Raw genomic sequence first — 21,625 nt, 5'->3', positions numbered from 1 at the left:
CATCAGGCCACGTGGGCTGTAGTTGCTCAGGCAGAGCCAGGCTAATTGAAACAAATGAAGGGGCAGGAGGCCTCTCAGGGAAGGTAAATAGAATGACTCACCTGCCAGGCCAAGTACTGGGGCCTGAAGGGGCCTAGGAGCAGCCAGGAAGGAGGCAGGAGGCTGACTTGGGAGCACTGGCGCACCTCTGGTCCAGGTGGGTGTTTCAATTACTAGGACTAACTGGTGGGAGACGAAGGGCTGGAAGCCAGCGACGCAGGGCAGGCTGCACCTGCTAGAGACCAGGAGCTTCTGACCTTGCATCTCATCCCAGATCTCCAGGCGAGCTCTAGGTGCCTGGGTGCCTGCTGTGGGCACAGAGCCACTCCAAACCAGCACATGAGTGTGTACACTCTCCTTCACGCCAGTTGAGCTCAGGGTTGGGGACTGCCTTGGGGGATGCAGCTGGCCGAGGGCCTCCTGACAGCCCTCTCCATCCCGAGTCCCTCTGTCCTTGTCCTCCTTCACCCCTGTCCCCATCTCTGTCCCCAAGGGAACTGGGGCAGGCTGGTGCAGGCAGGGAAAGAGGTGGGAACTAGGCAGGTTCACTTAGCCAATGAGTGTGAACCATGGCCAGACAGCTCAAAACAGGATCCATGCAGCATCACTTCTGCTTCTGGGGACCCCATCCCTTCTCCATGGTTCTCTCCCCTCCCTCAGTCTCCCCCCTACCGCTGTAGGAATGTTGGGTGCTGTCCAGCAGAGGGTGTGAGCGTGCCCAGGTATGCCCAGGTGCCTCAGAGGGATGCAGCTATGTGAACATGGAGGAAAAGAAATGCAGCCCTGAGGCTGGCATGTAAATGCTCGATGTTCCAGAGGAATGTGTGAGTGGAGTTGTGTGTGTTTTTAGCAGGCAGGATGATAAATAATTCAAGGCCTGGGGCTTCATAGCAAGTTCAAGATCAGCCTGGGCTACATGAGACTTTTAAACAAACAAACCAAAAAAAAAAAAAAAACCCTGAAGGTGCTTGATGTAGGATTCCCTCTGTATGCTGTGAATACCATTGGTTAATAAAGAAACTGCCTTGGCCTGATAGGGTAAACTTAGTTAGGTGGGGAAAATTAAACTGAATTCTGGGAGAAAGGAGGGCAGAGTCAGAGAGAAGTCATGTAGCCCTACCAGGGACAGATGCTGGGAACTTTACCCGGTCAGCCATAGCCACGTGGCCATACACAGATTACTAGAAATGTGTTAAATTAAGATATAAGAGTTAGTCAATAAGAACCTAGAGCGAATGGGCCCACAGTGTTTTAAATAATACAGTTTCTGTGTGATTATTTCGGGTTGAGCTGCTGGGTGGCCAGGAAACAAACAAGTGGCCTCCCTCAACAATTGGCGCACCAACGTGGTGAACTAAATCCACATAAAACCTGAGGGGGCTTGGAAAGGAATTCTAGACACTAAAAAAAAAAAAAAAAAAAAAAAAAAAAAAAAAGTTTGACGGCATTTTTCCCCCCGAATGGGCTCTGCTTGCTGGTGGCCTGCTGCAGCTCCTTTTAGGGAGATCTGACTGATTCAGCGGTAGCAGAAAAAAAAGCCACACAGTTTTAAAAGTGGTAGCTTCATGGCTCACCAGCACAAATGGCTCTGACTCTTTTTGGAGGTCCAGCTATGGAGCATTTAAATGAGGTTTGTAAACAGAGTGCTACAGCCTTCTTAATGGCAACATAGACTGGCTGTGTGCCTCGAGATGAAGCACTGTGCATGGCTCTGAGAGGCAGCAAACAGCTCCACCATGCTGAAGTGGGCAGGGCAAGCAGGCATTGCTGTATTTCCCCTAGCAATGGCACCACTTAAGTTCATAAGAAGGGCTTAGCATTTTAAGATGCACTTTTGGTCCGACTATAATTTTAAATACACAATAAAGACAAATTCAGATGGAAAAGACCTCTAAATGGGTCACAGGGTTGGATAAATGTACATAGGCTTGGGAGAGAGAAGAAAAAGAATATAGACAGTTATAAAAAGAAGTAAAAAGTTGTTTTTTTTTTTTTAAAAAAGGTAAAGTCAGGGGGCTGGAGAGATGGCTCAGCAGTTAAGAGCATTGCCTGCTCTTCCAAAGGTCCTGACTTCAATTCCCAGCAACCATATGGTGGCTCACAACCATCTGTAATGAGGTCTGGTGCCCTCTTCTGGCCTCCAGGTATACATGCAGAAAGAATGTTGTATACATAATAAATAAATAAAATAAATAAATATTTTTTAAAAAAAGGTAAAGTCTTTAAAGAGACAGAGTACAGTCATTGATTAAAAGGATTAAAGAAAAATAAGCCATGTAAAGATGGAAAATTCACAGAGAGTCTGGATTATGGATACTATTGTGTTTTCTTTGAATTTTTTGACTGTGAAGGAACTAAGTACAGAGAGACATTTCATTGTATGGTCTGCTAAGCTAAGCCAGAATGTATATTATAAAGGTATCTTGACTTCAGAATTTGGGCCTAAGGATATATAGCTTTGAAAAAGAGGTTCTTCTTTTGTTTCCACAGAGGATGAGAATCTGTGGATTAATTCCAGATTAAAGAGGTTTGATTCACCAAGACCCCCTGAAAGGTCGCCAATGAACACCCCCAAAAAGAAAAATACTTTGCCCAACAAACAACAGGAAGTAGTTTGAAGAGAACTATGCCCATATTCCCAAATATTGTTTCCCAGCAACTACATGGTGGCTCACAACCATCTGTAATGAGATCTGGTGCCCTCTTCTGGCCTGCAAGTATACATGGAGGCTGAACACTGTATACATAATAAATAAAAAGTTAAAACCTTCCTTTTCATTTAAACAGAAAAAGGGAGGTGATGTGGGATTCCCCTCTGTATGCTGTGAATATCATTGGTTAAAAAAGAAACTGCCTTGGCCTGATAGGGTAAAACTTCGTTAGGTATGGAAAACTAAACTCAATGTTCAGAGAAAGAAGGGCGGAGTCAGAGAGAAGTCATGTAGCCCCGCCAGAGACAGATGCTGGGAACTTTACCCAGTAAGCTACAGCCACGTGGCCATACACAGATTACTAGAAATGTGTTAAATTAAGATGTAAGAGTTAGCCAATAAGAACCTAGAGCGAATGGGCCAAGCAGTGTTTTAAATAATACAGTTTCTGTGTGATTATTTCCAGTGTGAGCTGCCAGGCAGCCAGGAAACAAACAAGCGGCCTCCCTTCAATAGGTGCTGGTTGTGGGTCACGGCGCACACCTTAAATCCCAGCATTTAGAAGGGCAGAGGCAGGCGGACCTCTGTGATTTTGAGGCAAGTTTGGTCTGCATGGTGAGTTCTAGGACAGCCAGGGCTATGTAGAAAGACCCTGTCTCAAACACACAAACAACAAAGCTCTAAAGAGCAGAGGGTATAGGTGTGAGAATCTGTGGCTAATTCCACAAGTAAGGCAGAATGCGTGCTGGCCAAGGTGGTGAGCAAGTGGAATCCCAATGCTGGGAAACTAGCCAGCCAGTCTAGCCTAACTGACAAGTGCTTCCGGCCAGTAAAAGACGTGTCTCAAAGGAGGCAGGTGGCCTTCTAGGCGTTTCCCAAGCTTCCACTCCTGCACATACATATGTGCTTGCACATACATGTATACACATATAGACACACCAAAAAAAAAGGTAAAAAGAGAAAGAAAACAAGGAAGATGGCAAAAGAAGGCAATTAGCAATTCCAAGGGAAAAAGTACAAAAACCAATTTACCATGTGGTTCACTTTTGAATACAAACACAAACTTCAGAATGTAACCATTCAATCTTGATGTAGCCAAAACTCTAGTGAAAACAGAACCATCTACAGGGCTGGGGCTACGACTCAGTTGTAGAGAGAACCTGCCTAGCATGATCTGATTCTCAGCATAAACTAGATGTGGAGACACACACCTACAACCCCTGCATTTACAAAGTTGGAGGGAAGAAGGATTGGAAATTCAAGGACACCTCAGGTACATAGCAAGGGTGAGGCCACCTTGAGGTCCTGTCTCAAGAAGACAAAGACAGAAGCAAAACCACTGTTGGGGTTGGAGGGATGGCTTTGTGGTTAAGAGCACTTACTGTTCTTGTAGAAGACTGGAGTTCAGATAGCAGCACTCATATCAAGCAGCTCACAATTGACTGTAGTTAGCCATCCAGGGGATCCAACGGGTACCCTGGGTCTCTAAGGACACACACACACACCACACACACGCACTCGCGCATTAAAAAAACACAAAAACTTGCTGGGTATAGTATAGATAGATCTTCACGACTCTGAGGCCAGATGGTCTACATGGTGACATAGGAATTCCAGGATAGCTGGAGCTACATAGCGAGATTCTGTTTTGCTGTGGGAATTCATTTAGTTGATAGCTTTTGGGGTACTGCCTTAGGATGTGGTCTGAGGTGCTACGTGTGGACTGATAAGCTGAGAGAAGCTTTCTTGGGAGGTCTGTGGTTGGTCGCCTCTCCCCAGTGCAGAGCGGCAGGACAGCGGGTTGCAGCTGGTCTGTTATTCCGTGAGTCTGTTTCCCTCTGAACCCCATTTCCTTTGCATCCCCATAATATAGGCAGTTTGTACTTCTCCCTTTCTGTCTTAAAAAAAAAAAAAAAAAAAAAGGAGCTGTCTAAAAAAGGGGGAGGGGTATTTTGTTTTTAGAGACAGGAGTTCTCTGTAGTTTTTGGAGCCTGTTCTGGAACTCGCTCTGTAGACCAGGTTGGCCTCGAACTCACAGAGATCCTCCTCTGCCTCCCGAGTGCTGGCATTAAAGGTGTGCGCCACCACCACCTGGCTTTTTAAAAAAATCTTATAATAAACACAATTTAAAAAAACTATAGAGAAGACATCGGACAGGAACGGCCCAAGCTTTATATTAGGGATACAGCAGGAAGTGGAAAATCACTAAATGGAACTCAAGCGTGGCTGGTTGTGGTGGCACAACACCTTTAATTCCCAGAACATGGGAGGCAGAGGATATCTGTGAGAGTTCCAGGCCCATCTCAAAAAAGCAAAAACCTCCATGTTAGTTTTATATGTAATCGTGTGGACATCTGTAAACAGCACAGGTGGAGGGGCACACTCATCCACGAAGGCGCTGGCTTCCTCTCACTCACTCTAAAACCCACTAAGCCTGGTAGCCCTTGGGATGGCTAAGGGTTACAAGTATCACCGAAGTATAGTGGGGACAGAGCAGCTTCAGGACGGACCTGCAGCCAGGGTGGATGGGAGACCAGCTGCAGCCACCCATACCCAGATCCTGACCCTCTCTCGGCAGGCAGACAGATGCAAAGCCTGCAGCCAGGGTGGATGGGAGACCCATTGCGGGCATCCATACCCAGATTTTGGCCCCTCTCTCCACAGATGGATGCAAAGCCCATACCAGGGTGGATTGGAGGTAGGAGATGGGGACCCTGTGGCAGCCCTCAGCAGGGAAGGAAGATTGGCCTGTTGCAGGTTGGGGGGCCACGTAACAATGGCAAACCCCCCTTAGTCTTCCAAGCAGGGGCCCCATCTAACAAATCCTGTTTTCCCACCCCTGCTCACCGTCTGACCTGAGAGGTCCATCAGCTTTGACCTGGGATCCTAAAGCACGTGAGGCCCCATGCAGAGGGCACAGGTACCGGGAAGTCCCTCAAAAGCCCTCCCAGGGTTTACAATGGACTCCAGCTAGCACTGAGTACAAGGCAGGGACTCTTGGGGAACAGAGAGGCAAACCACATAGGCCTAGGGGGCTGGGGTCAGTGGGGAAAAAGGCGGGAGAACCCACAGGCCAATACAGAACTGATCCACTTGTTAGGAGCCCAGTTATAAGGCTCTGATGCATTCCAGGGGCATTTAGGTATGTTCAAGAGCTGTCTGGTACTGAGCTCTCTACACTGGGATAACCTCATCAAGAGGATCCATGGTGACTGACAGTAGCGACAGGTACTTAGCCTGGGAAACCACATGAGAACTGAGCACTGAGAGGCTGGGATATGACAGTTCAGATCAAGGTCATATGTGTGGCACCAGCCCCGTTGGAGTCCAAGCCCATTACCTCTGCAGGAAAAGCTGGGCGACCCTCAAGTGCTCTAGTGCACCTGGACTCGAATCAACACCACTAGGAGGCAGGATGTTCTCAGGTTAGAACTTTGCTTGATCCCTTCCAGTCCTGACAATGGGAGGCAGATTGGGTAACCCACAGCCTAGGACACTGAGCCTCTGAAAACAGACTCACAGGCCCCAGAGAACTAACAATGCCAAGTCATGGGGGATGGCTTGGCACCTCCGACAGCTATTTCGCACTGCCCTGTATTGCCTGTACCTCCCTGAGGAGACTTGCCTTGCCCAACCCACACCCAGGAGATGTCTCTGGGGGCCACTTGAGCCCCGGAATACCCTTCTGGGAAAGCATGATCCTGAAATAAATTCCACTTTGGCATCTTCTCAGGACCAGGAGCATTCCAGGGCTGCTTCCAGGACTGAAGGTCAAATGCAGTCAGGCCTCTCCTGGGCCCAGCAGCTGCCCCAGGACAGCAGAGGAGCCCATGCTCCTCACAGCCGCAGACCAAGCCAGCAGCTCCAGGTGGCTAACTACATTCGGGCTCCACAGGAGGGGAGGGCAGCCTGGATGATGTGAGGAGTTGGTTTTACCACTTAAAAGACTGCAGGGGGCCAGGGGCTCACAGGGCCTGACAGACTGTTAAGAAGCCACGTCCAGTGCCACCAGCCTTTATTCACAGACCCTCAGTCTCCAACACAGACACCTGGATTCAAGAGGGCACAAAAAAGGGGGCCTTGGTGATCCTCCCAGTACACCCCAGAAAGCCAGGACAAGCCTGGCAGCACCACTCCTTCAAGGTCAGCCTTAGTGCCCCTGCTCAAGGGCACTGCTGGGCCACAGGGCTACAGGTACCAGGAGACCAGGTCTGGTCGCCAGAGGCCCCTTCAGGAGCCAGCACTGTCCTCGGCTCAGAGCTGATTCCACTCTGAAACTGAGGCAAGAGAGGGGCAAGACGGACAGTGGGGATGAGGGGAGCTCCCCAAACATCCAGGCTCCACGGAGAGAGCCACACTGGATGCAGGTGGGATTGCACAGTCCTGATTTCTGGTCATTCGAGGTCCCAACAGCCGAAGAGAGGTCCCTTTTTTCCTTTCTGGCCATCGGTGGCCAGGAAGGAGAGGCGCGAGGCATGGCAGGTAACAGCAGAGAGGGCTGGGTAGGCAGGGCCAGGTGCTACCCAAGATGCAGCTGGCAGGGAAAGGGACAAGGGCTGACATAGCCAGACCCCTGTTCCCCCAGTGACAGGGGCAACTTGAGACCCTGGAGAGGAAAGGAGGGGCCTTGGTCACCAATCCTGCTGGCTCTGGGGATTACAGCCCACTAGAGCACCCCCACCCCACCCCCAGGAGCAGAGGAAACCAACATCAAGTGCACCCTGATCTTCCGGAGGCCAGGGGAGGGGCGCCAGGCACTCTAGGACTTCTTGGCATCCTGCGTGTTCCGGCGCTTCAGGTCACTCAGGTCAATGGGCTTGAAGGCTGTCAGGGGACAGTCTGGTTGGTGCCCGGAACAGAACCCCACCCGGTCTCCACGGCACCAACCGAGGTGCCTTGGGAAGGGAGCAGTGCAGCTCCCCAGGGTCCACCCCACTCACTCTTCAGGCTGGGGTTGGGAACCTTCTCCACATACTCCTCCACTAGGCCCCGCTCTCCACCAGACAGCTGGCTGCGCAGGTCTCGTTCAACACCCTGCCAGGCTGCGACAGGACAGTGGGTCAGAGCTCGGCAGCACTCAGTCCACAGCACATGTGCAGAGGGCCTGCCCGACGCTGGGCCAAGCAGACGGCTGTCTCCTTCCACAGTACCCATCCCACCTCCACCAGCTTCCCTGTCAGTTGAAGGTGTCCTGCAGAGCCCTCTGCATCCGCTTCTCCCGCCCATCCCTCCTGTGCCATGGCCTCCTCCAGCTACAGAAGGACACACACATGCCTTAGAGGGTCCCATCCAGTCCCACCTCCCGGTGTGTTTGGTTCCAATGTCAACCACACCACACTGTGTTCACAGCTATTTACTCTCCCAAGGAAGCTTCTAGGCCTGAGGACCTCTCCTGGCTCCAATCACCACCCACGCCTTTTCTTGGACTGCCATCGCATGTCCCTCTGTCGCCAGTCCTGCTGGCCCCTGAAGAGTGTGCAGTCCTCACTGCAGGCCTGCTGTCTGGGACCAGACCAGCGGGAAGACCCACAGCGGGAAGCAGAAGCAGAGCACAGGCACCAATGCACCAACCTTCGTAAATGAAGCGCACATTCTCCTCGTGTGCTGGCGTGAAGATCTCGCTGCTGTTGGTGGGGGAGCGGGGACTGCTGTTCCTCTTGCCGTTGTAGACGACTCTGGAGACAGGCGAGCTGGGGGAAGCTCCGGTGTGAGAAGAGATAGTGGGACATGTGTGATCCCAACCCCCACATACAAACTTAACACCCACCTGGTCATCGCTGGGTGTCTGGTCCTGGTGCTTGGCTGCTGAATCCTGCGGCCTATAAAACAGAAACCCAAAGCACTGGAGATGTCACCCTTCCAGCAGAAAAAGCAACAACCTCTGTGGCCCTGAGTCCATGGGGACCCTTAGGCTTGAGTTGTCAGTGGCTCCAAGCAATCCTGAACAGCTATGGGGGGTCAGTGTCAGTCAAGCAATCTTGAACAACTATGGGGGTCAGTGTCAGTCAGGACATGAAGGGCACAACAGGCCACACACTGCTTAATTCAGCCACTGAGGCCATGCGCTCAGCCCCATCTCGCACCCACTCCTGTCTTCAGTCTGCAGACCTTGCATAGGAGAGCACAGCAGACCCCAGCTCTGCCCCCGAGGGCTACTAGGACTCAGTGCATTCTTCTGCAAAGCCTAAGACTCGGCTTCCCCGCTGCCCGTGGGAACTGCACCATGAGAAAGCCAGCTTTCCTGAGCTCAGGGACATTTGACCAGTGACCCCAGGAACTCTAGAGAACCAAAAACAAAGCAGACCAGGAGGAAGACATCCATGGAGGGAGCAGCCAGGCCTGGTCCGACCCAGTGACCAGAACCTGGGGTGCAACCTCTTTATAGGCCAGAGGATTTTTGCTGCTGAGTGGGTAGGGTATCTATGTTTAGGGTCAGAATCTCATAATTAACCACCTGAGGACACACAGTCCAAGACGAGAAAACCAGTCATACAAGGTTAGTTCTAAGCCTGGCCTTGGTCCAGGTAGGGCAACCCCAAATGTGAAGAGGAAGGAGACCCAGACAGTCCCAAACATGCCACACCAGGCTTTCCCAAAGGCTCTTCTATGGTCAGTGAGCCGTCATTAACTTTTCAGATGGGCGGACACCTCAACAGCATCACGTCAGCTCCTCTAAGAGCTCTCCCTGAACATGGCTCCCCACCTCTACTGCCAGTCCAGGACATCAAGCACAAGGAAAGCCCTCTGAGGTGTGATGGCGACAGACAGGACACAGCAGGGCAGCGCTCGGGGCTAACCCCAGTCTTAGTTCCAGACACCAAGCATCCTTTTTCTGTCATTGCTGCTCAGTAGTGCCTGTCCCCCAGGCCACCACTCTCGGCTGCCTCTCCTACCCATGCTGCCTCAGGCTCTGGTGGTCACATCCTCCAACGCCCTCTGACTGGGTGCTCCAGCCTTGCTGGCAGCAGGCTTTATGTTTGGTGAAGCAGAGAAACCTGAGCATATTTCCTGGCGAGGAATGAAGTAATATGATACCAAGCGAGCAGGGTCTCTAAAAAGGCTGAATGTGCTGGGATCCAGCACCAAAGCGGGGACAATGGACTAATAATGGCAGAGTCTGCAGAAGTACCATGGATGTCTACAAACTTTAACACACTGCAGGGTCTCTGAGATCATAGACTACTGCCCAGCAGTCCAGGTAAATGGGGTGGAGTCTAACAAAGGGTATCCATTGTGAGTGAGCAGCCAGGGAAAGAACCCTACCACACAAGAATCATGCAGTATCCAGGCCTCTACACCCTAGGCTCCCACTAGGACGACAGCAGGGACAGAGGTCGGGCAAGGCCACCCGAGCTCCATGCCCAAGACTTCCTAGCCCTGCTTTTCTTCTGTTACAAGTGTCTCAGTGCCCCAGCCGTATGTCCCTCAGTCCATCAACTCCACAGTACATTTTAGGTTTTTTTGCTATTTGTGTTTAAAGACAGGCTGGCCTCAAAATCACCGTGTAGTCAAGGCCAGCCATGACCTCCTGGTTCTCCTGTCTTCAGCCCCCAGGGCTGGAACTGCAGGCATAAACTACCACTATGCCTGGCACAGTCCCACAACCCCTTTTCTCTGTATCTTTCAAAGTAGTTGTCCCAATAATTCCGAACATCAAAGTCTATAACTCTGGGGCCTTGTGCACGCTAGGCAACTGTGCTACCTTAGGTGTAAACTCTTCCTTCTTCTGAGACGGATCTAATTTGCCCAGGCTGTCTTTGAACTTACTGTTAACTAAACAGGCCATGGACTTGCAATCGTCCTGCATTGGCCTCCTGAGTAGCTAGGCTACGAGTCTGCGCTACCACCATGTTCCACTGTGTGTGTAGACACACTTTTTGGGTTTTTTTGTTGGTGGTGGTGGTGCTTTTTTTGTGTGTGTTTTCTTTTGTTGAGGGAACTCATAAAATAAGACACAACTAACAATGATGGTATCTCAGATGTGATGATCCTCAGTGACACATCCCTACCTGTGTCCCTGCCCTCCTCTGACCTGCACACCCGTCCCTGCTGCCCCAGCTTCCCCTGGCTCCACTGTAGACTTAAGTGGCAGCACAGCTTCCAGACACTTCTCAGCCCTGCTCAGGGGAACCACTTGGGCTGTGCATTGTCTACAGCTCTTGGTCCACTTGGGCTGTGCACTGTCATACAGCTCTTGGTCCACTTGGGCTGTGCACTGTCGTACGGCTCTTGGTCCGTGTGCTTCTCCTGTGTCACCAGCTACTATACCACAGCCCCCAGAGCAGTCAGGTGTAAACTTGCTTCCTGCTGAAAGACTACACCTCCCAACTTCCCTTGCGACCATGGAAGTACAGTCCGGCTCTATAAGGGGCCACATCCCACCTTCCTCTCCAGGCATTTTGGCCATCTGCACAGCTGGGTACAAAGCGCTCTCCATGAATAAACACGGTCCCACCTAAGATCAGACCAAGTCTTTCTTTCTCCCTCCAGTTTCTCTACAGCCGCCTTTTAAAAGTCCTACTCCCTCATCTTCTGTCCAATCCCCCGGGGTCACAAGTACCCTGGACAGAGGTCCTCCATCCCCTCTCCCAGGCCTCAAGACAAGGGCTTTGGCTTCCCCTCTGAAAGGGAAGTGGTCACCACGGACAGTTTACCAGGTCCTCCTGCTCCAACGAATGCATAGCCACCTGAAGCCTGGATCTTCAGCCAACATGGTAATGGACATGACAGAGCCGTACTGCACCATCCCAGTGGAAACTAATAACTAAAGGGATTCTACAGACCGCTGGGTATGAGACAGATGTGGTGTCAGCTCATACTTAAAACAAGGTGGAGATCCAGGGGCTGAGAACCGCACACACCACAACAGACCCTTGCCAAGGGAGGACTATAAGGCAGTCCCTGGGCTTGGAACTTTATATACTATCCGTGTTCCTATCACAGCTAGCCAGGAAGAAGACATCTGGTGATCCTATTACAGAGGATGAAGCAGCTGTCACCTAGCAGAGGTGCTCTCCCAGCCCCCTCCCAACCCAAAGCCTTCAGGGCTACAGCAGCTGGCCGGGGTGCTGGATGCTGATTTTCCCTGAGCTTGCCTCAATTACTGTCTGCATGCTACATCAGGTTCCTCTCCGATCTGAAATGCCCGCTTCCCAGTGACACCATGCGGGTCTGCTCACAGTCCTCTATCCCACGGGAGTTCTTATTGAATGTGTTTATTCTACACAGAACCATTAGTTTCTAAGAGACCCAAGGCCTTCAGGGACTTCCTAGAAGGCAACGTGGGGAGACAGGACAGGCTGCAGGGGGATCCAAAACTCACTTCAACTTTTCTAAACACATTCAATATGCCAGGGGCATGATGCTAGGTGGCAGTCATACTTTGCTGCCCAAGAAAGTGACAACGGGGGTGATCAAGGGTGCAAAGACTGGTCACTCTTGTTCTTTTGGAATTTCTGCTATCCGAACTTTGTTTTCTTCCTTCCACTCCCCATCCCTTTTAGAAAAAGAGATCTCATATCGCCCTGGCTGGTCTTAAATGTCTGATACTCCTGAATCTACCTCACCAAGTTCTGGGCTTGCAGACAGGTGACATCACTCCCTGCTTCAAATTTTCTGGTTCGTCCTTCCACGTCTTGTATCCTTTACAGATTATGAGGCCTTTACTTAATGACTAGCCAGACAAGCAGGGGACGCTGTGCTGTGACTGGTTGGGTCTGCTTCTGGATGATGACCTAGAATGTCAGGTGTAGCCTCTTCTTTCCCTGGACTAGCAAACTACAATATTCCCAGGCCCCTCATTCTGGAGGACCTGGCTCCTGCTGCTCTCCCGTCGTGTGTGTGGGTGTGTGTGTGTGTGTGTGTGTGTGTGTGTGTCCCTCGCTGCCCTAGACACTCCCCAGCCAGAAGTTCACAGCTGATCCTAACTCACTGGAGACCTTGGCTTGAGCTTGTCCTCTGCCTGAAAGGTGGCATCCAGAGGAACGATCACCCCAGAACCAGGACTGCTTTTGTCAGCAGGGGCACGGGACTTCCGGCCACCATCCACCCCGTCCACCTTGCGGACTAAGAACGGACAGGCCCTGGACTTGCGCAGAGCCACTGCACCTGCACAAAAGCGATGTGGGCAGGGCAGGTAACGAGCAAAGACACGGGCGCGGGTTGGGGGGCCGGGCCTGCGCTGCCCAGAAGCAGGAAGAGCCCTCGGGGAGGTTGGCCCGGGACTGCAGGCGTCGTCTCCCCGCGGGAGGCCCGACAAGAGAGGCTCCTCCGGGCTGCTGCCACGTCCGCACCCCGCGGCGACACCGGCCTCGTCTCTGCCCCGCGCTGGCCGGGCGACCCAGCGACACCAGGGTGGGGCGGGGCGGAGCGGTCAAGGTCCCGCGGAGCCCGCGGCGCCCCGCCCCGTCGCGCCACCCGCGCCGCGCCCTCCTCACCTCGCCCTCCTCGCCGCCGCCGCCGCCGCCGCTGCCAGTGGGCCGGCCGGAAGTGACGCCGCCACGCAGGCGCGCACTGCGCGCGCCACGTGATCGCCGGCGCACGGGGTACGGCGAGGTCGGAGGCGCGCGAGGTCGTCCCGGAAACGCGGGGTTGGGGAGGTTTTCCCCGCGTGTCTGAGAAAGGAGACGGCTGGACCGGGACAGCGGCAGCCCGGTTCCCAGCGGCTCTAACCCGAGGCATTGCGCCGCCACGAAGCCGCATCTCAGCGTGCGTGGCGGTGGTTTGGCACTGGACCGCCCTTAGTAGTCATCATCACAGCTTGGGAATCATGTTTATTGAAAAAGTAAAAAGTATCATCATAAAAAAGGAAAACAAACAAACAAAAAAGTAAAACCTGGAGAAAAAGTCAGGCCAGAGAAATGGATATGGGGCAGGGGAAGTCGTGCCCCATGACAAGTCCTAGCATCCTGGCTGCCTCCCTGGCACGCTCAGTGGGCACACCTTGGCCCCTAGGGCAAGGTGCTTGCCTCTCCTCCAGGGAGGCACAAACCCAAGGGCAGGGCTGGCTCAGTCCATGCTGGTTCCTTTGAAGAGTTCCACCAAGTCCTTGAAGTCTGGGTCAATAAGGTCGGAGGGCAGATCGCCATCATCGTTGGCTGCATCCCTGTCTGCTCCCAAAGAGATGAGATACCTGGGGTGTGAAGGGCTGTTGGTTAAAGCCTACTCAGCCCTCCCAGGAACAGAGGGCTAGAATTTTGGGGTCACCTGTTTGTTTTTGCTTTTTCCAGGCAGAAGAGGAAGAAACCTGACCCCTTGGAAGCTATGGCCAGATTTTCCAGTTTTCTCTAATGTTGCAGTCGGGTAGAAACTGCCAGAATCCCTCCGAGTTGCTGCCTACACCGTCAGAGCTATATTTGGGGGTTCACATGCTGGAGACCAATTGAAGCCTGGGGGGAGTGGAATGAAGCCTCTGTCTTACCTGGCTATGTCAGGGTACCCATCACTGCAAGCGATATGCAGAGGTGTCCAGCCAGTCTCATCTCGCTGGTGAATGTCTGCACCATATTTGACCAGCAGCTTCACACAGTCCAGGTTTCCAGAGAGCACAGCTTCATGCAGAGCGGCCAGGCCTGGGCAGGGTGGGAAGACAGGGTCAAAGCTGTAACCCTCTGCATAGAACTTCCCTTACCTCTTTATAGACAGACCACTCCGTCGGAGCTTACTCACCTGAGGGGTGGATAGTGTCCAAGGAGACTTTCCGAGCCCGGATAAAGCGCCCCACCTGCTCCAGGTCACCTTGACGAATGTGGTCCAAGAAGAGAACATCATTAGGGAAACGCACACTGCGATCGGCCAACAGCCGCCGCCTCCGCTGTCTGGGGCTGTAGCGAGCATAGCGGGCAGTTCTGCTGGGCATCCCGGGGGTTGGGGTGGACTATCTCTGTGGGGACCCTACTTCAGTAGGTGTGAATGGGAAGTATGCCAGCCAGACCAGATCAGTGTGTAGGCTCTCTGGCTTGACAGAACCTCAATTCCAGCTTATATAGGGCTTGCGGGGCTATATAAAGCCGCTCAGTCATGCTTGCAGACGCGAGGGGCTGAAACCGAGCTGCTCCCCCCCCCCTCCCGGAGCACAGGATCATGTTTAGTGGCTCATCTTTCAGCACACCTGTTGCTATGTCCGGCCAAAGGGGTCAGATCCTTCCTGGCTACTACACCCTGTCCGCAGCTGGACCTAGGAGGTGCCTTATAGAGGACAAGAGAAGGACTAGGAGAGAGCCCATGGGAAAAGCCGTGGATGTGGGCTCAAAGGCATCAGGAGGGGCCGAGCCTGAAGGACGGCTTACCTGTCTACCTGCTGGAAGCTGAGCCTCCATCGCCATCTGAAAAGCACCGATCCTTTGTCATTTAGGTCTCAGCGCTGTCCACTTCCCAACATGTCGCTCTTACCTTCCCTTGTAGCTTCTAGAGAAGATTCCCAGAACCGCTTCAGGGTGCATTGAACTGACAGGAACTGCTGCTGCCCTGGCTAGGATCTCAGTCCTGCAGGCCAACACTACCAGTCCTGAGCACCCACCTTGCACGTGTGTGCGTGCGTGTGCGTGCACACACACACAGGCACGCACACACGCACGCACACTGCCTCTGGGTTCTGGACAGTTTCCTAGAGACTATGTTGAAGGTGTGTCATCCAGTCCATTCCTAAGAGACCAGGTGGTGCCCATTACAGGTGGAGAAAGGGAAGGACCCCACATGTTAGTTTCCTGTAGACTCTCTGCCAGCGGTCTTGCTTTTACAACAGCTTCAGTCAAGGTCTCAGATGGTGCTTGGCTTGGGGGCATGAGATGACCTGGTAGATGGAATGCAGGAATACAGCTGGGACAGAGGAGCCCCGAAACTTGGTTATAGAGTTGTGGATAATCCAACTGTACAGTTTCCCCTGACTTCCTGAAAGTTAATGGTTGACCCTGTTAGGGTTGCTGTGACCAAGTCACACAGACCCAGGTCTCAACTCTCAAAGAAGGGTTTGCTCTTGCTGGATGGTGGTGGCGCACACCTTTAATCCCAGCACTCGGGAAGCAGAGGCAGGCGGATCTCTGTGAGTTCGAGGCCAGCCTGGTCTACGGAGCAAGTTCCAGGACAGGTTCCAAAGCTACAGAGAAACCCTGTCTCAAATAAATAAATTCTTAAATAAATAAATAAATAAGAGTTTGCTCTTCCCAAGGCTGGCAGCTGGAGACCAGGGAGGACTCCTGAGGTTCTGAGGGAGCCTCTACTCCAGGCTTCCCAGCCTCTGGAAGTCAATCCAGTCCTTGGTGTTCTTTGGCTTCTAAAATATTTGCCCAGTCTCTACATTCATCTCTAATGGCTTCTTTCTATTCCTGTGTCCACGCCCTACCCAGCCCCATCTTGTTTGTTTGTTTTCCAGATTGAGTCACTGGCTCTGAACTCCCTTTTGAACTGTGTAGCAGGCAAACTCCCGAGCATCCCTACCGTCAGTTCCCAGGTGCCGGGTGTGGGAATTGCTACCCCGAGTTATATTTCCCTGCCCCCATTTGAGGTGCTTATCTGCAGAGAATCATAACTTCCCTCTGCTCCTGGAGTTGGATGAGGAAGTTTGAGTGCACGTGATTATTCCTTGATCCCTGCTGGGGTCAGGTGACAGTCCCTACTGGGGACAGGTGAAGGTGGAGTGCACGTGATCAGTCCTTGACCCCTACTGGGGTCAGGTGAGAGTTCCTCCTTGGGTCAGGTGACAGTCCCTTTGCAGCCCCCTCCCCATTTGGTGCCATGGTATAAAAGCTAGCCCCAGCAGAACAATAAACAAGCTGCTGTTTCACCTCAACCTCGTGCTCTGTGGATTTCATTCAACCTGGACACCCTCTGCCGAGACTCATTGTGCTGGCGCGGTAGCCGGGATTACAGATGTGCACCACCACACTGAGCGACCCCCTTAATTTTTTTTTTCCTTTAGGAAAGATTGTTGTTTTCCAGGTTGGCCAGCCTTGAACTTGTAATTCTCCTCTCTGAGCCTCCTTCAAAATAAAGTGCTGGAATTATCGGCATGTGCCATCACATCTGGCGCGGATTTCTTCTTATAAAGACACCATCCACAGACGTTCTTACAAAGACTTAGGGTGCACCCTACTCCAGTGTGACATCACCCTATCCATTTTTACTAACAAGAAACTCACCCTCGAAAGTGCTGGGAGCTAGGGCATGAAGTAGGGAAACCCAACCTACTAGGTGGTCATGGGAGGCCTGAGACTGGGTTGCTCCTTGGCAGGCTGGGGAGCTGGGAAGGCAATGTAGTCAGCTGAGCTTACATCACCTGGCTGCTTTCCAGTCAGCACCAAGCCAACGTGTTACACACCCTTTAGGTGTAAAGCCGAGGTCCACCGGCTACAAGACACCCTGAATGAGAGCTCCCACCTGCCAGGGGTGTTTTCCTCAGTGCTCAGAGGCTGCTCCCTGAGTTTGTGTCCCCCAGAAACATGGACAGGCCCTGAGAGAATCTGCTATGGATGGTTCTGTGGCTCTGCATCTCCAGGGCTCAGTTCTGGTCTCTTAGGAGGAGTCAGGTACCATGTCTTTTAACTTGCTTCCCGAAATCTGGGAAATTAAACTCTCTGCACTGCAGCTGGGTGACAGACACCCCACCCCATCCCGCACTTCTTGCGTCGTGGAAAAGTTTCGTCTGTGCTCCCAGCTCAGAGGATCGTAAGAAAGCGTGTGAGAGAAAGTGCCACCCACAGAACATCAGGGAGGACCCACAGAGCCACCCTTTCACCCGTCAGTGAGACAAGGTCTGGGCACTCTTCGCACGTGGAGCCTTGGCCACTTGAAGCACAGTTCTTGAGTTTGGGGTTTCTGTCTGAGTAGGAGTCTCGGCCCCAAAATCTTCCAGACAGTATTCCTGGGAATTGTGTGTTCTGAGCTGAGCCTGGTATTCCTCATCTTTCAACAGGAGCCGCAGTGAGCTTTCAAGTCCCTTATGGCGGTTGATGTTAGAACAAAGCCTGGAATTACCGACCTCTGTCCCTGATTCCCTCAGACTTACAAGGTTACTCATCTGGGATCTTAGAATTTCTCCTTTTTGGAGAATGGACTAAAACATTTACACAAAGCTGGGGTGGTGACAGTCCCTGTACTTCCCGCGTTTGGGAAGCAGAAGGAGGAAGTTCAAGCTTCAAAAAAACATGCAAAGGTTATCCGCCAACATTTTTTCTTTTTCCTTTTTGGTTTTTCAAGACAGGGTTTCTCTTTGTAGCTTTGGAGCCTCTCCTGGAACTTGCTTTGTAGACCAGGCTGGCCCCAAACTCGCAGAGATCCACCTGACTCTGCCTGTATCGAGATTAAAGGTGTGTGCCACCACCATCCAGCCTTCCAGCATTTTGTAGCCCTCAAACTTTCAATCTTCTTGTCAGCAGGGCAGTGATGGCACACACTTTTAGTAGTCCCAACACACTAGAGGCAGAGTTCGAGGCCAGCTTGGTTTACAGAGCTAGTTCCAGGACAGCCAGAGCTACACAGAGAAACCCTGTCTCAACAAAACAAAACAACAACAACAACAAAAACCTCCTCTTGCCTGAGCTTCCTAGGCATTGGGATTGCAGGCTTGTATTACCACACCCAATTCCAATTTATCAAAGTCCAGAACTGGGAACATAGTTCTGGGGTAAAGTATTGCCTAGCGAGTCAGCCAGACACTGTCTCAACAACAGCAACAACAAAGAGTTAACACAAATTTGGCATAGTTAACACAACCTCTGGGGGCTAAGGCAGATTGTTTGCCAGGAGTTCAAAGCCAGTCTGAGCTACATAGTGAGTTCAAGGCCAAAAGGGGTGGCACAAGTCTAACCTGAACCAAACCAGAAAAAAGAAAGTGTGACAATGTCACCAGCAGTGATGTGTATCCAATGCCTGGGGGCTGTGAGGTGCTAGGTAGTCCTGTATAGGCTGAGGAATGGTCAGCCAACAATTCAGCTTCGAAGTCTGAAGCCCCTTAGAGAAGTGCTTTTGGTTTTGTTGTTGTTGTTAAGTTCCAAACTGTTGGCTTCTGACTACCTGGGGGGAACTGGGAAATCCCAGTCTGCTAAACTTTCACCACTTCCCCTAAGAGCCTTCAGTTGTTTGACTAATCCACCAATCCCAGCCACAGAGGTTTTAGACATCACCCTGTAGCTGCCCTGCACAGTCTGGCTCTGGAATGCTCCATCAGCTGCCTCTGCAGAAAGGGAAAAGGTATCTGTGAGTCACACTCCTCTCAGGAGCGCGTGACATTGGCTGCCCGGTTTGAGCTTTCTTATCCAGAGACCAAGTCCCTGTACAGCTGGGCAGTGGTGCGCTGGCTGTCTGAGGGAGGGATGTACAGCATGTCTTTATAGTTGGGACTGGAAGCAGTCTGTTCACAGCCCTATTGGTTTTCTTCCTTGGAAGTCCTGTGTCTTTTTTTTAAATTTATTTATTATTTTTTTCCTGAATGTATGTCTGTATGAGGATGTCAGAAACCCTGGAACCTGTGTTCCAGACAGGTGTGAGCTGCCATATGGGTGCTGGGGATTGAACCCGGGTCTTCTGGAAGAGCAGGCAATGTTCTTAACCTCTGACCCGTCTCTCCAGCCCATCCCATGGATTCCCTTAATGACAGCCTTGACTCACATTCTGGGGACAAAATTTATACCTTCCCCTGTCAAACTCCAAAGTGACTGTACCCACTTTAAGGTGACCATGGTCTGTTGTGCCAGTAGGCCCCTGCTGAAACTTCTGGAGCGGAAGCAGCTGGAAACCAGCCCTATAATGAGTCACCAAGAGCCAGTGAAGGCAGCGAAAGCGGACAACTGCCCTAACTGCTGAGTCAGAATGAAGACTATCAGAGTGACAGATACCTGGGTAATGTGGCCCTGTCTCAGGAGGTGACAGGGTCCTCTTCCCCTGCTTGTGTGCCAGACCAATGAGGATCATCCCTGGGTTTGTATGAGCTTTTATAGAGGGATAAGGCGGCCATGGAGGAGATGACCGCAACCCACACCCCTAGACCTGGGAGAGGGTCATACAGGAAGCCCTTCAGTGCACCCCAAGAGTTGGATCTGGCACAATGGCTATCAGCAGGGGGATAGCTAGCCTTGGTGCTGAGATGATGTCTTGGTCTGGATATCTTCAGAAAGTGCGCTTGTGAGGAAAGAATACAGGTGAGGCTGTCTGTCTGTCTGACCGCAGGCAGCTTGCAGCGTTACAGTCAGGGCCCCTGTGACCACCCTGAGTCCTGTTACCCTTTGGCCTGTGTGCCTCTACTCCTGTCCTGAGACTCTCAGACACTGCGGCACTCCCAAAGGCGTCTGTGTCAGAAAGGAAGTTTGAGAAAGTCAACCTCAGGAGTATCACGATCCCCACTGCATGTGAGATCCACCTGCCTCTGCCTTCTGAGTGCTGGGATTACAGGGGTATGCCACCACCACCCAGCTTACATTTATTTTGTGTTCACTGGTGTTTTGTCTGCATGTATGTCTATGTGCAAATGTCAGAAGCTCTCTCAACTGCTAAACCATCTCTCCAGCCCTAAGTGTACGTGTGTGTGTATTTATTTTTTCATGTAGCTCAGGCTGTCCCTGGACTCCTTGTGTAGCTGAGAATGTAGCTCAGGCTGCCCCTGGACCCCTTGTGAAGCTGAGAATGTAGCTCAGGCTGTCCCTGGACCCCTTGTGTAGCTGAGAATGTAGCTCAGGCTGTCCCTGGACCCCTTGTGTAGCTGAGAATGTAGCTCAGGCTGTCCCTGAACCCCTTGTGTAGCTGAGAATGTAGCTCAGGCTGTCCCTGAACTCCTTGTGTAGCTGAGAATGTAGCTCAGGCTATCTCTGGACTCCTTGTGTGGCTGAGATGGTCCTTCTGCTTTCTCTTCTCAAGCGCTAGGATTGCAGGTTTGCACCACCATCCTTGCCTCCCCCACCCCTTCTTTCTTTTGAGACTGGGTCTTAAAATGCCTATGCAAACTACACTGGCCTCGAAGTCACAGATCCACCTGCTTTTGCCTCCCAGGTGCTGGGATTAAAGGTGTGCACCACCATCCCCAGGCTGTTTTGTTAAGGCCTCCGACCCCCAATTCTCCTGCACCAGCACTGGTACTCAAAGTGTGTGTCAAAAGCTGGCGAGAACTCAACAGTTCTCAAGAGCACTTGCTGCTTCTGCAGAAGTTCTGAAGTTGTTTCCCAGTTACCCATGTGATTGTTCACAAGGGCCGGGAACTCAAATTCCAGGGGATCCAACAACAGACATGCATTTGCGAAACACACACACACACACACACACACGCTACCACGTCCAGCAGAAATGTCTTGAGATAGGCTTGGCAGTAGGTGACTTTATGCACAGAGCTGTCTTGCCAGCTCTTGCTTTGACTTTTGAAACATTTTAATCTATATGTGGGGAGGGGGAGGGCATCAGGTATCAAAATCTGTGAATTTGTACAGACAAGGATGACCTGAAATTCCTGTTTTTCCTGCCGGTTCCTAAGCACTGAGATTATAAACACACTCCACCATTCCTGGTAAAACATAGGCTTTCATATAGGTCAGGTGGTCCCCGACACTTCGGGATATTGATGAGAATAACCTTGAACTTCTGATCCCAAGCTAGGACAGCAGCCACGCTGTGGATCAAAGCTAAAGCCCGGTGCATGTTAGGCAAGAACCCTACCAACTGAGCTGCATCCAGTCCTGGAAATGTCTTTAATTGCTCTTATCTTTCCTCGGAGAGCTGCATGCACACCTGCTTCAATCCGGAATTCAAAGTTATTGTGGCTGGGCTGTGGTGGGGCACGCCTTTAATCCCAGCATTCCCCAGCACTCAGGAGGCAGAAGCAGGCCGAGCTTTGTGAATCCAAGGCCAGCCTGGTCTCCAAAGCAAGTTCCAAGACTGCCAGGGCTACACACAGAAGTTACTGTGTATGACGTATGTGCATGCGGGCATGCATGATGCAAGGCAGAGGATAACTTGAG

The 21,625-nt window shown here is 51.8% G+C and overlaps 2 protein-coding genes and 1 pseudogene across 3 annotated transcripts; 1 reads left to right on the top strand and 2 right to left on the bottom strand.

The window, feature by feature from the left end:
* Positions 1-6,688: 6,688 nt before the first annotated feature.
* Mcrip1 (MAPK regulated corepressor interacting protein 1) lies at positions 6,689-13,183 on the bottom strand. Of its 2 annotated transcripts, none has more exons than XR_015003374.2 (6): positions 13,127-13,183; positions 8,458-8,509; positions 8,262-8,380; positions 7,631-7,732; positions 7,400-7,514; positions 6,689-7,296 (listed from the first exon to the last, which is right to left on the bottom strand). XR_015003374.2 is itself a non-coding variant. In XM_085694254.2 (6 exons), the coding sequence occupies exons 2-5, from the start codon at positions 8,463-8,465 to the stop codon at positions 7,450-7,452; spliced, it is 294 nt and encodes a 97-aa protein (XP_085550380.1). In that variant the 5' UTR covers positions 8,466-8,509; positions 13,127-13,183; the 3' UTR covers positions 6,689-7,296; positions 7,411-7,449. The 2 variants fall into 2 exon arrangements, 1 of the variants encoding a protein (XP_085550380.1); XM_085694254.2 differs by having other exon boundaries at positions 7,411-7,514.
* LOC146893718 (uncharacterized) lies at positions 11,033-13,900 on the top strand (annotated as a pseudogene).
* Ppp1r27 (protein phosphatase 1 regulatory subunit 27) lies at positions 13,443-14,547 on the bottom strand. Its single transcript, XM_048429377.3, has 3 exons — positions 14,358-14,547; positions 14,110-14,260; positions 13,443-13,821 (listed from the first exon to the last, which is right to left on the bottom strand). The coding sequence occupies exons 1-3, from the start codon at positions 14,545-14,547 to the stop codon at positions 13,698-13,700; spliced, it is 465 nt and encodes a 154-aa protein (XP_048285334.1). The 3' UTR covers positions 13,443-13,697.
* Between the last annotated feature and the right edge of the window lie 7,078 nt (positions 14,548-21,625).

Source organism: Myodes glareolus, chromosome 9, assembly GCF_982192425.1.
Source record: "Myodes glareolus chromosome 9, mMyoGla1.1, whole genome shotgun sequence".
NCBI classification, from domain to species: Eukaryota; Metazoa; Chordata; class Mammalia; order Rodentia; family Cricetidae; genus Myodes; species Myodes glareolus.
Note: the sequence above shows the minus strand (reverse complement) of the source record. Positions and strands in the feature narration are given on the sequence as shown.

What these genes read in the sequence shown, in the direction of transcription:
- Ppp1r27 (XM_048429377.3), bottom strand. Translation starts at nt 14,547, where the DNA reads ATGCCCAGCAGAACTGCCCGCTATGCTCGCTACAGCCCCAGACAGCGG. An exon ending in GGACACTATCCACCCCTCAG is followed by an intron (nt 14,261 to 14,357) that starts GTGAGTAAGCTC and finishes CACCCTGCCCAG; the next exon opens with GCCTGGCCGCTCTGCATGAA. An exon ending in GGGTACCCTGACATAGCCAG is followed by an intron (nt 13,822 to 14,109) that starts GTAAGACAGAGG and finishes TTCACACCCCAG; the next exon opens with GTATCTCATCTCTTTGGGAG.
- Mcrip1 (XM_085694254.2), bottom strand. An exon ending in TGTGCGCTTCATTTACGAAG is followed by an intron (nt 7,733 to 8,261) that starts GTTGGTGCATTG and finishes GTCCTGTCGCAG; the next exon opens with CCTGGCAGGGTGTTGAACGA. An exon ending in TCCCAACCCCAGCCTGAAGA is followed by an intron (nt 7,515 to 7,630) that starts GTGAGTGGGGTG and finishes GTCCCCTGACAG; the next exon opens with CCTTCAAGCCCATTGACCTG.